Raw genomic sequence first — 13,706 nt, forward strand, 5'->3', positions numbered from 1 at the left:
TATCAGATGCGAAAACACACTTTTCTTAATCTGCTGTTCTGATCAAAGTGTTGTGAAACTCACATTATGAATTTTGCTTTTGTGCTAGGTCTGTTTAAGAAAGTGAAATCAAGTCTACAAATGTAACAATTTTTTTTCTTCTTCCTTTTCTGAGAGTTTTGATCATGAATTTATTTATATACAAATATCACTTAATATTAGCGAAAGTGTTAAAAAATTACAAGGGAGCATCAAAATCTTCTGATCAAGTTACTTTTAATGATGCTACTTTCTTGCGTGCAGACGAGGAGTAGCAGTGTTGTGACTGGAGGTTAACATGGTGAAGAAACACGCGCGCACACGCACAGAGTAAATAGGGCAGACTGAATCCACTGTGCAAAGCTGTCGTCCCTTTTATAACAATATGTGAAGGACGAACAGAAAACGAGTATGAGGAACAATGTGCTAAGCATTCATTCAGCATGACTCCCAAAAAGTACATTTAAAAGCTGCAGCTAGCATTTTTTTCTTTGTATGTGTGTGAATTTACATTTATAGTGCATACAAATTACTCAAGCTCATTCTGGGTATCATAATGAACTACACAATGATTATTATTATTATTATTATTATTTTTAAAACATGATCTCAATACTGTCCATATGTGAACCTGCATTTGTGGTATACAGTAAACATGCCCTAGTAACAGACATTAAAAAGTCAGTTATCCAAAGCCTGTGGACAGAATTTGAGCTAATGAACAGGTTAGCCTCAGTGGTGCATTGGTGCAGCGTTACGGCATGTAAATAGACTGTGCAGTACAGGTATGTGTCGGAATATCTTTCCGATTCCATTCTAATATTTACACATCACATTATTTCATCTCTTAAAGAAAGGGGTTTATGGGAAACGGTAGTGTCCATGATGATGATGATGATGATGATGATAATGATAATTATTTGCTTCCCCCCATATTTAGAACTATTATTTCTAGCCATAATGTTATTTCAAAATAAAATAAAGCTATCTTTGGTCACAAAGTAAGAAAAATCAGAAAACGTCACGTGAACAAAAGAAAAAAAAAGAAAGAAACATTCTAGCGTGCACACCTTTTTTTTTTTGCAATGGAGGGAAAAAATGAACATAAACACAAAAAGAAGTGTCTGGAACAGGGGAAGTCACTGTCATGGTGATAGCGAGAGACAAAATGACAAAAAAGAAAGGATCTGATCTATTTTGCCTAGGATTTTGGGAGGCTTGCCACAGCGCAAATAAATGAAAACAGTAATAGAAAATCAGTCATTCGTGTCCTGCTCTTCCTTTCTTGCCTCCTCCCCTTCCTCCTTCTCCTCCTCCACTTCTGGTGTGCAGTAGCGTTGGAGCAGTTGGTGTAGATGCTGCTGCAGGTCATCAGGTTGTAGGGACTCCGGAGTGTCTTCCACTTGCTCCAGATGGATGTGTTTGCTTTGGCCGTCCCTCACCACAGTCTTCTTCTGGGTGCGTGTCTTACGCATGTGGGTCCTGATGATGGATTACAAAGAAAACTCTTTACATCATTCCTTAGCTCTCCAATTTCACTTTTTTTTTCCTGAATACCTCCGAAAACACAAAATGCACTAGTGAAGTTAATAAAGCACATCATTATGTACAGATCCAGAAGTTCACAGAAGCCAAGCATTATTAGGTTGATTTTTCCATGCTGGTGGTAATAGACTATAAACATACTAATTTATATTATTAGGGCTTTCATATTATTCCAATTAGTTATTTTGTAGTCAAAGATCTACATTTACTGGGCTTTCTGTTAGTCAAGTTAAGTCAAGTAGGCTTTTATTGTCATTCCAACCATATACATCCAATCCGTTCATGATGTTAGGGTTTGCACAAAAATCTAACCAAAGAACTATCCCGACCTTCTGACCATAGATCCATCCTCCTTTACGATCTCTTTCTCCACTAAATGAGGCAAGAGCACTTTGTCCAAGCTCCCTGCATAACTTAAAGCCTAGACATTATGGGACAAGTGTGAAATAATGCAGTTTAGATGTTGGGACATACTGTAAGTAAAGAAAAAATGCAGTGGGGTTTAAGAGTTCATACTGAAATTGTAAAAATTAAGCAAACGTGATATAGACCACGTCAACTGCTTTGATTTTCCTCATGTCTAATCTATTTTATTGAAGCATGTGTTTTGGTGACAGTCCAATTGATCTGTTCTAAAATTGATTATACATTTTTGCACAAATGTGTAGAGTTCATGAAAACTCATGTGCACACTAAGAACATTTACATAGACCCTAATATTCCACTAATAATTAGAATAATAGCATAAACAATAAAAGTGCATCATGTGAACACCAATGTGAACATTCTAATCTGAATCGGTCTAATCCAAAGGAATTTTTAACTGGAATGAGAGCAGTTATGTAAACATTCCATAATTTTCTCAGTGGGTAAAAGTTAACCTCATAAACGCTTGATCTGATAGTTTCACTCTTGGCGGAGTCCACATAAACAGTTTACCTCGAATCTCTAATTAAAATTATTTAAATCGGATTTAAAAACTTTGTGTGTAAACGCAGCTCATGTCATTAAAGCAAAAAAAGTAGTAGTCGAAGTAGACTGTGTATACCCATTGTACTGTATATAGTAATAGTGTATAAATAATATAATAGTAACTATTAAATAAACAGTAATAAAATAAATACTGTATATTTATTCTTATATATGCTCCTGGAAAAATAATTTTTAAGGCTGCTCTGCTTCATAAAGGGTTTCAATCTGAAACTCTCTACATAGAATCATTAAGTGCCAAGAACCATCATTTGTTCAACTACCTGATAAATAGGCTTTTTTTTTCTGTCCATGTGTCGAAACCCGTCTTCCATTCGGAGAAGGTGAATATAGCTTCTAGATTTAACCTTATTTTGTTAGATTTTGGGAGGGAGTACTATGCTGAACTATATTGATGAAGATGAATTATAGATTTTTTTTCACATACAGTACAAAGCTGTGTTGTTTTAACAGACTGCATCTAAATAAATTCGGCAAAATGTAGCTGTGAACCTTTTCAAAGTCTTCTTTTGCTGAAGGGAGGTCTGCTGACAACGAGGGGTCGCCAATTAGCTTCTCCGTCCTCTCGCCCTGCACCACCGTGGTTTTGATGACTTTGCTTACTTTACGACCTTGAGCAGTCTCTCCTTCAAACTCGGAGGCTGTCGTCGTCACGCAAACAGGTACAGGTTCAGAAAACGTCACCTGCAATTATATTTTTATTTTTGTTTAAATGGCAGATCTTTCAAAGTCTAGGAATTAGGTTTTTTTTTTTTTAAAAAAAACTGAAAATACTATATGTTCTGAAAAACACACACACCTCTGTCTGGTCTCCGGCACTTCTCACTACTGTTCTTTTAACAACTTTGGAAAAACCATCAGCATCATCTAAAGCGATAGCTTCTTGTTGAGCTCCCTCCACCATCACTTCCTCTCGCTCTACTCCGTCTGCAGACACATACTTACGGATAATTTTCCTCGTGATCTGTGTGAACATAAGAAAATAAATAACAGGATCAGTATAGCCAAAGGAAAGATAGGATGATAGGAGGATAAAGAACAGTTTGCACTATGGGATTGGCCATTTTACACTAGCCAAATTAGATGCAGTGAACCTCAACTCAATTCAAATCAGCTTCATTTATATAGCATTTTTATAACAGTGAATGTTGTTATAAAGCAGCTTTACAAAAATAGAAATCTTGCATAGAAATAAAAATATATAATCGGTTTGTTCCTAAAAATTGTACAACTTCCTGAGAGGAGGAACCCTTGAGAGCAATCAAACTCAAATGGGGGAACCCAGCCTCATTTCAGTGATACCAGATAACATGACCATTAATAAATCCCTTCCATAACTATGTGCTATACAGTATGATGTAATGTGCAACCGTAGGACAGGAAATGTGTTTCAGTCAGCAGGATGTCTGCTTTTTTGATGTTACTGTTCAGTGATGATACTTGGATATAAAACTATTCATGGCAATTTCTTAAAAATATCCAAGTTGTTGCAGTCACAAGCCATCATCCAAAAACAATAAATAAAGAGTATTAACTATGCAATTATTACTAATTACAACATTCTATATCCTGTGCATAGTTAAACTAAAGTCCATAGTCTTTTCACTAAAGAGAACAAAATACCTTTTAAGTGAATCCTGTCCTCAATACCAGACCTGATTTGATTAGACTCATAAACATGGTAGGAAGACTTACAAAAGAAAACCTAAAATTAAGGTTAGATCTTATGGCATTTTGTGTTTGTAAGAAATACTTTATTTATGGACTGGTACATATAATATAATTTCAACAGAACTAAGAGACTGTAATACACAGCCTGGTCAAAAAAAGCCATTTCAGAAGGGTCATAAGAATACCACTTGTTAGTGAGAATAATCAACAAAAAAAAGAAGTTTAATTCCAGAGTGATGGGCATGTCAGGGTAAGGATGTAAGTGCACAAAACAATGCACCCATCATGCATAGTGCCAAATGTACATTTTGTTTTGAGTATTGAGTTTTCTTCCCTAATGGCACAGGATTATTTCAGGACTCAAAAAGTAAAAGCGTGGTTCTGAGAGCATGAGGAATAACTTTTACATAAATTGTAATGTAAATTACAATCTAAAAATCTAAATTCTGTAATGTAATCATAGCAAAAGGTGATTGAATGACCTTTTTGGTGACTAGGTTTCCATGCTCATCTGTGTATTGCTCCTCGGTCACACTGTGAGGGGTAATATCTGGCAATTCATCTCCCTAGATAAAGACAAAACACCAAATATTAATTACACTATACACAAATGTAAAATTCTAGAAACGTTTAAAAAACTCAGATTGTTCAAATAGCGATTTAGTACCATGCATAAAGATGCTGAAAACATTTAGTCATCAATTTTAATTAGAATAATGAAGTCATTTGAGTCATTAAAATTTTAAGAAAATAAAAAACAAAAATGCAAATACAATGTTTTACTTTATTGACAATTAATAATTGTTAGTATTAACCACTTGTAGGCTGTTTAATGTACTCTAATTTATGTATTTGCACCAACAAGGTATAGTATATATCTACTCAGGTTAAACCATAATTATTATTATGTAAGCACATCAGATGCAGCTAATGTACTGTAACAAATGTGGAAAACACATCAAGTCCTATGTTGTGCACTAAATGATGTGTTGCCACACTAGTTACTGAGATAAAGTAGAGTGCAAATCATGTCAGGGGTTAAATCAGTCAGTTAACAGTTGAAAAACCATATTTTATCTTGTGAGTAGTATTATAATATTATATTTAGCACACCTATACAAATACCTGGATTATAACTCTGCGTCGTACCACTCTGGTGGTCAACACCTCTTCCTCTGAACTATCAGATAGCAAGCCTAGCTCCTCTGCTATATCCTGAGAACCCGACATGTGCAATTGTTAAAAGTAAAAAACTAATATATATATATTCCTAAATCCATGCATGCCACACCAAGCCAAGGCAATATACACAAAAAGCTTTTTTTTTTTGAGACATTTGCATTTCATGTTAGCTGGTTGTTTGGCCTCAACTTTTCATACTATTACACTGCATATATGATACACAGTATATACTGTATATATATATACAAGGCTGGGAGGTAAACAAACACGTTGCACAATTCACTAGCCTTCATAAGCTAGTGTCTACCTTTCTTTGAGGTGAGTTACAATAACTGTCACTACTGTGAATTTTGCTTTTTATGGAGTATTGTGGGTGTCATCAGATGGATGATTGTTATTCATCAATATGATTGAACAAAAGCATTACTCAGACCTTTACAGCTCTGGCAGATACTGGGAAATGATTATTTAAGGTTAATAAACTTTGCTGTACTGTACTTAAACACTTGAATTTTAGGATGTTAATCAGAAAACAGGCAAAGAATTAAAAAAAGCATTAATTAGGTTCAGAAGGTGAGCTTGGTGAGAAAGTCGTTCAAATAATCCACTTTTAAAGTATCCATGAAGTCAAATTAGTTTTTAAAGCTTTGAGATACTTGCTGCGGTACACGAAAATAAAACAGAATCCATATAATGAGTGTATGTTTGTAAGAGAGAGAGAGCCTAATTCTCTCAATGTTCCTTGAAAGCAGTAAAACTGCTGTATTCTGCTGGTAACCATGGCCAAGGTACTTTTTTTTTTATTTTGGTCCGTCCACATGCCATTTGGCAAATAAGGCAACGGAGATATATCTGTTGTTTCTGTGGCAGTTACTTAAGGGGTCGGGTTGCCAGTTCAATGCCCGATCCATTTGGGAATACCAAATAGCATAACCTGGATGTCTTTGGACTGTGGGCGGAAACCAGAGTACCCGGAGGAAACCCACCAAGCACAAGGAAAAGATGCAAACTCAATGCACACAGACCCTGAGGCAGGAATCAAACCCGAACCCTGGAGGTGCAAGGCGACAGTACTAACCACTATGCCATAATGGCGCCCAAGCCAAGGTGCCATGGTAATAATAATCTATGTACTACAATACAGAATATGACAAAGTTATGGTGGCCAAATATGCAGTGTGGCATCCTGTACAGATGGCCTCTGTTATAGCTGCTTCACTAAGCCACAGAGGAGTCTGTTTTGATTTGGCATGAAGTGTGGCATTTATTGAACTGGCTGTTGTGAAAATCATTCAACCTCTTCAACCCCTTCCCCTCCCTGACTTCTTGTTTCAAAAGGAAATATGTTGGATAATATACTAGGAAATAAACTTATGGATCTCATGGCTTTTCATGGGTACTTTATCTGTAATGAGTTATCCATCAATGCTGCAGCACTCAGTTCTCAGACATGTGTATGCTAATAAACACATTAAGAAAAAAACATCCAGTTATGTGCAGGTCAGTATATTAGATAGGGCAGCTTCTCTCAACCTGGCAAGCTTATTGTTCAAGCTCTAGTTTTATTCATGCTCAAACCCTTACCCGTCCTAGAGAATCATCATCGTCATCATATTGGCCTCTTTCCATTGGAGATAGCTCTTCAGCATAGGAGTGCTCATGTGCATAGCCATAAGGATATGCTAACTCGTCATCATTCTCACCTACACATTCATCCTCTGGTTCAAGAATAATGGGCAAATCAATTTCCTCACTTCCCCAAGATGCTGGCCGTGGACTTTCTTGACTGTCTAACTCTGACTTTTCTGTTGTTTTGGGTGTGGCCAATAAATATCCATAGGTTGGAGTGTTTGGTAAAGATAGGGATTCTTCAACTTCGTACACAGTTTCAGAATTAAAAAGTTCTTCTGATTTCAGCTCTGGTTCAGATAGCTCTGAAAATGTTTGTTGACAATCAAAGAACTCAGTATCTGACTCTAAACTATCTGCTTGGACAGGCCTTGGCTTGGCTTTCACATCAACATCCATTAACCTCTTCTGTGTAGATTGAGCTATCTCCGATGAACTAGGAGCTAAACCAGTTTCCATGGGGCATATTTCACTGGAGACTAGATCATCGGTAATCAAGGCAGATCCTGTTTTCTCAAAACCCTGTTTCTCGCTGGATAATTGTGAATTAGTAGACGGCTCTTGGTTACTAGGTGCAGGTGGCACAGAACCCAAATCAGTGAACATTATACTGCCTAAAAATGATGTTTCTGACCTCACATTTCGCCCCTCATAGGAGGAAGAACTTGAAGTGGACAAATTAGGAGTCACTGTCCTATGAGACTGTTGGTAATTGAAGTGGAAAGGAGTTTGATGTAATTGACATAGTCCAGCTGTTTCCTTAGGTTGCTCAAGTGACTGCTTAATTGATAATATTGGATGAATATTATCCAGATCAGTACTAACAACTGTCCTTCCCTCAGGTATACAGTCTTGTGACTTTGGGTGATTCACACCTGGTTTCATGTCACCTTCACTGGTCAAAGAAGATTTAATTAGATTTTGTTCTATAATGTTCACATTTTCACTTTGGTCTTCTTCCTCACTGACACTGATATTTTTATGTTTTATTTCTATATTTTGTTCATTCAACTGAATATCCTTTTCTGAAACTTTATCCTGCAGATCCTGAAAGGGAGGATGAGCATGTAATCAGAAATACTTTGCTAAACTATTTGCAAAAAAATCATGCAGACATAAAGTATGCACTCTTATGGTAATTGTGCTGTGCATTGAGAAAACCAAATCACGCAAGCCTTATCTTATAGTTGTTTCACCGATGCACAATTAACCATGCAGATCTTACACTTTTGAATGATCTCAGAGCATGTTATTTACAGATTTCACTACACTACAGTAACTGTACAGTTTCTAAGGATGAATTCGCATTCTCAGTAAAGGTGTTAGTACATCATGGTCTGTCATGACAAAAACATTAGAGGATATCTCCAGGGTGTCATACACTGCAACTAAATCACTGGGGCATGCTAAGCTGCTTACCCTTGCTTTGAATTCCTGCTGGGCCACTTCGGAGGTGGGGCTGCCAGATCTTTCTTCAAGACCCTGCTTGTGCTGATTGTCCAATTGCTGTTTAACTATCTGAATTTTCTGATAAGTGGCTTGAGTGTCAAAAATACTTCTACCCTTTCCGTCATCTGCAGAAATTTCCTTTAATTTCTTCATCTCTGGAGGGGGTGTCTCTCTAGTTTCACCAATCTTTTCCTCTTGTTCTGGTTCCAACACAAGCGCATAACAGCTACCACTATTTAGGAAATAACTGACATCCCTCTGTCTCTGTGCTGAGGTTGCCAAATCTGATGCAGAAATCATCTCAATTTCTGGCTTATACTGTTCATCTGTCAAACCAAGCAAGGCAACATCACTTGCCCAGTGACATTTGTTGTCTGGCATAAAGCCCTTACACTGTGTTTGAGCTGTAACTGACTCAGGGGATTCTGGGCGGCAGTCAATATCAAATATCAGAGAGTCAGGTGTAATAGACAGAGTGGGTTCTATATCTCTCAGTGCTTCAGGGGATGGACATCTGCATGTAGAATCAAAGGAAAAACTGGGGGATGATACGGATCTTGAATCACATTCTGACAATTCATAACCAGGTGATACTGGCCTTTGCTCAGTCTCCAGCCAAAGTGATGTATATTCTGAAGACATCCAATTTCCTTCACATTTTTGTAAATCAGACGTCGCTGAGGATGTATGCATAAATTGCCTGCATTGAATGTTATGTCTGTATGGGACTGGTGAATGGGCTAAAAATTCAGCTATAGGAGAGTCTGGGGAAAGTTTTCGAAATTCGTTTACAGAAGACACAGACTCTGGGGAAGGAGGCCGGCTTTCATACTGAAAAACTGTTGTACAAGGTAATGAAGTCTTATCCTGAGGTATGTGTTGATCAGGTGTGAATTCGTTTACAGATCTAACAGACTTTGGTGAAGCAGTTATGATGGCATATGAAATTCCCAAATTTTCATGCTCCTCATCCTGAGATTTTGAATCAGCAGTTTTTTCTGCAGGGAATTCAAAAGATCCTTTATCGTATTTCCCTGACTGTGTTAGGGATAATGTTGAAATGTTATTTTCAGGAAGGGGACTAGTCAAAATCTCATGTGCTTGCTTAGAAATCTGAAAAGCATTGTGAATACCAGGCATTTTGTAACCACTTTGGTCAGTGATGATATCAGACTCATGTCTTTTACTAGACTGAACAACCTTCATTCTACAGCCAGTATACTCAAATATACCTGTTTTCGGACTGGACATTTCACCCTTGTAATGTGGGTCATGTATGTGTGATATAAGGTTTAAAGAAATATTTTTGTATACATGTTTGTATTCAGGCACCATTTTGATAGTCTCTTGAAATTGAGCATATGACACAGTTTCAGATCCATCAGCTGACACTATTTTTTGTTCAGCAGGAAACAAATCTTTTTTAAACTCTTTACATTCACTTGTTTCTACTAACTCAAATGAACATGTTTTATAGCCACATAGTGGCCAAGTACTGTCAAATAATAATGTCTGAAATTCTGGAACAGGCGAGTCAGGAGATAGTGGTCTATTTTCATCTGCTGATACTACTGAATCAGGTGAAGGTGGTCTACAATCAGAAGGTACAGAAGAAAAAAGATTAAACTCATAATCTTCATCTGAAGTCACAGATTCAGGAGAGGATGATCTAAGCCCTGCTACTGATACTAATTCAGCAAAACTTGTTGAGTACTGTGGTATTGGTGAATCTGGTGAGAGTGGTCTATGTGCAGTAACTGAATCTGGTGAAGATCCTCTCATCTCCAATGCTGGGGTCATAGAATATGGTGACATAGCAAACAATTCATATTCTATTGAATTAGAACATACAGATTCAGATAAACATGATCTATACTCAGAACCTGGCAAACTACTCTCAGGAAAAACTGGTCTGAACTGCTGTATAGGTGAGTCAGGTGATAATGGTCTATTCTCATCTACTGATTTCATGGAATCAGGTGATGATGCCCTAGAACCTGCCATAGTTACAACATTTAACTCATAATCATCATCTTCATCATCATTTTCATCTAAAGCCACTGACTCAGGAGAGAATGGTCTATGTTCTGTTACTAAAACTAAATCAACCAGCATTGTTGAGAATTGGGGTACTGGTGAATCTGGAGATAGTGGTCTACATGCACTAACTGAATCTGGTGAAGATCCTCTATTGTCTAAATCAAAGACCATAGATTCAGGTGACATAGGTCTATACTCTATTTCAGAGTCGGGGCTAAGAGGTCTAGCTTTAAATTCTGGTTGTACTGAGTCAGGTGATTCTGGCCTTTCCTCAGCACCAAACATGTCTCCACAAATTAATTCAAGTTCATCTGAATTGGAGCATACTGATTCAGGTGAACATGATCTATACCCAGAACCTGGCAAACTACTCTCAGGAAAAAATGGTCTGAACTGCTGTATAGGTGAGTCAGGTGATAATGGTCTATTCTCATCTACTGATTTCATGGAATCAGGTGATGATGTCCTAGAAACTGTCACATCAACAATGTTTAACTCATAATCATCCTTATCATAATTTTCATCTAAAGCCACAGACTCAGGAGAGGACGGTCTATGTCCTGTTACTAAAACTAAATCAACCAGCATTGTTGAGAATTGGGGTACTGGTGAATCTGGAGAAAGTGGTCTACATTCACTAACTGAATCTGGTGAAGATCCTCTATTGTCTAAATCAAAGACCATAGATTCAGGTGACATAGGTCTATACTCTATTTCAGAGTCGGGGCTAAGAGGTCTAGCTTTAAATTCTGGTTGTACTGAGTCAGGTGATTCTGGCCTTTCCTCAGCACCAAACATGTCTCCACAAATTAATTCAAGTTCATCTGAATTGGAGCATACTGATTCAGGTGAACATGATCTATACCCAGAACCTGGCAAACTACTCTCAGGAAAAAATGGTCTGAACTGCTGTATAGGTGAGTCAGGTGATAATGGTCTATTCTCATCTACTGATTTCATGGAATCAGGTGATGATGTCCTAGAAACTGTCACATCAACAATGTTTACCTCATAATCATCTTCATCATAATTTTCATCTAAAGCCACAGACTCAGGAGAGGACGGTCTATGTCCTGTTACTAAAACTAAATCAACCAGCATTGTTGAGAATTGGGGTACTGGTGAATCTGGAGATAGTGGTCTACATGCACTAACTGAATCTGGTGAAGATCCTCTATTGTCTAAATCAAAGACCATAGATTCAGGTGACATAGGTCTATACTCTATTTCAGAGTCGGGGCTAAGAGGTCTAGCTTTAAATTCTGGTTGTACTGAGTCAGGTGATTCTGGCCTTTCCTCAGCACCAAACATGTCTCCACAAATTAATTCAAGTTCATCTGAATTGGAGCATACTGATTCAGGTGAACATGATCTATACCCAGAACCTGGCAAACTACTCTCAGGAAAAAATGGTCTGAACTGCTGTATAGGTGAGTCAGGTGATAATGGTCTATTCTCATCTACTGATTTCATGGAATCAGGTGATGATGTCCTAGAAACTGTCACATCAACAATGTTTACCTCATAATCATCTTCATCATAATTTTCATCTAAAGCCACAGACTCAGGAGAGGACGGTCTATGTCCTGTTACTAAAACTAAATCAACCAGCATTGTTGAGAATTGGGGTACTGGTGAATCTGGAGATAGTGGTCTACATGCACTAACTGAATCTGGTGAAGATCCTCTATTGTCTAAATCAAAGACCATAGATTCAGGTGACATAGGTCTATACTCTATTTCAGAGTCGGGGCTAAGAGGTCTAGCTTTAAATTCTGGTTGTACTGAGTCAGGTGATTCTGGCCTTTCCTCAGCACCAAACATGTCTCCACAAATTAATTCAAGTTCATCTGAATTGGAGCATACTGATTCAGGTGAACATGATCTATACCCAGAACCTGGCAAACTACTCTCAGGAAAAAATGGTCTGAACTGCTTTATAGGTGAGTCAGGTGATAATGGTCTATTCTCATCTACTGATTTCATGGAATCAGGTGATGATGTCCTAGAAACTGTCACATCAACAATGTTTAACTCATAATCATCTTCATCATAATTTTCATCTAAAGCCACTGACTCAGGAGAGGACGGTCTATGTCCTGTTACTAAAACTAAATCAACCAGCATTGTTGAGAATTGGGGTACTGGTGAATCTGGAGATAGTGGTCTACATTCACTAACTGAATCTGGTGAAGATCCTCTATTGTCTAAATCAAAGACCATAGATTCAGGTGACATAGGTCTATACTCTATTTCAGAGTCGGGGCTAAGAGGTCTAGCTTTAAATTCTGGTTGTACTGAGTCAGGTGATTCTGGCCTTTCCTCAGCACCAAACATGTCTCCACAAATTAATTCAAGTTCATCTGAATTGGAGCATACTGATTCAGGTGAACATGATCTATACCCAGAACCTGGCAAACTACTCTCAGGAAAAAATGGTCTGAACTGCTGTATAGGTGAGTCAGGTGATAATGGTCTATTCTCATCTACTGATTTCATGGAATCAGGTGATGATGTCCTAGAAACTGTCACATCAACAATGTTTAACTCATAATCATCTTCATCATAATTTTCATCTAAAGCCACAGACTCAGGAGAGGACGGTCTATGTCCTGTTACTAAAACTAAATCAACCAGCATTGTTGAGAATTGGGGTACTGGTGAATCTGGAAATAGTGGTCTACATGCACTAACTGAATCTGGTGAAGATCCTCTATTGTCTAAATCAAAGACCATAGATTCAGGTGACATAGGTCTATACTCTATTTCAGAGTCGGGGCTAAGAGGTCTAGCTTTAAATTCTGGTTGTACTGAGTCAGGTGATTCTGGCCTTTCCTCAGCACCAAACATGTCTCCACAAATTAATTCAAGTTCATCTGAATTGGAGCATACTGATTCAGGTGAACATGATCTATACCCAGAACCTGGCAAACTACTCTCAGGAAAAAATGGTCTGAACTGCTGTATAGGTGAGTCAGGTGATAATGGTCTATTCTCATCTACTGATTTCATGGAATCAGGTGATGATGTCCTAGAAACTGTCACATCAACAATGTTTAACTCATAATCATCTTCATCATAATTTTCATCTAAAGCCACAGACTCAGGAGAGGACGGTCTATGTCCTGTTACTAAAACTAAATCAACCAGCATTGTTGAGAATTGGGGTACTGGTGAATCTG

The 13,706-nt window shown here is 37.7% G+C and overlaps 1 protein-coding gene across 1 annotated transcript in view; it reads right to left on the reverse strand.

The window, feature by feature from the left end:
- Positions 1–238: 238 nt before the first annotated feature.
- The window catches only part of ank2b (ankyrin 2b, neuronal), a 105,584-nt gene continuing 92,116 nt past the window's right edge, over positions 239–13,706 (reverse strand). The window contains exons 45-51 of the mRNA XM_053497210.1: positions 6,991–8,082; positions 5,350–5,439; positions 4,707–4,790; positions 3,353–3,517; positions 3,046–3,237; positions 1,893–1,984; positions 239–1,500 (exon numbers count right to left, since the gene is read on the reverse strand). Coding sequence (XP_053353185.1) covers positions 1,275–1,500; positions 1,893–1,984; positions 3,046–3,237; positions 3,353–3,517; positions 4,707–4,790; positions 5,350–5,439; positions 6,991–8,082 — 1,941 coding nt within the window. The 3' untranslated portion in view covers positions 239–1,274. The remainder of the gene's footprint in view (positions 1,501–1,892; positions 1,985–3,045; positions 3,238–3,352; positions 3,518–4,706; positions 4,791–5,349; positions 5,440–6,990; positions 8,083–13,706) is intronic.

This window comes from Clarias gariepinus, chromosome 1 (genome assembly GCF_024256425.1).
Source record: "Clarias gariepinus isolate MV-2021 ecotype Netherlands chromosome 1, CGAR_prim_01v2, whole genome shotgun sequence".
Classification (NCBI taxonomy): domain Eukaryota; kingdom Metazoa; phylum Chordata; class Actinopteri; order Siluriformes; family Clariidae; genus Clarias; species Clarias gariepinus.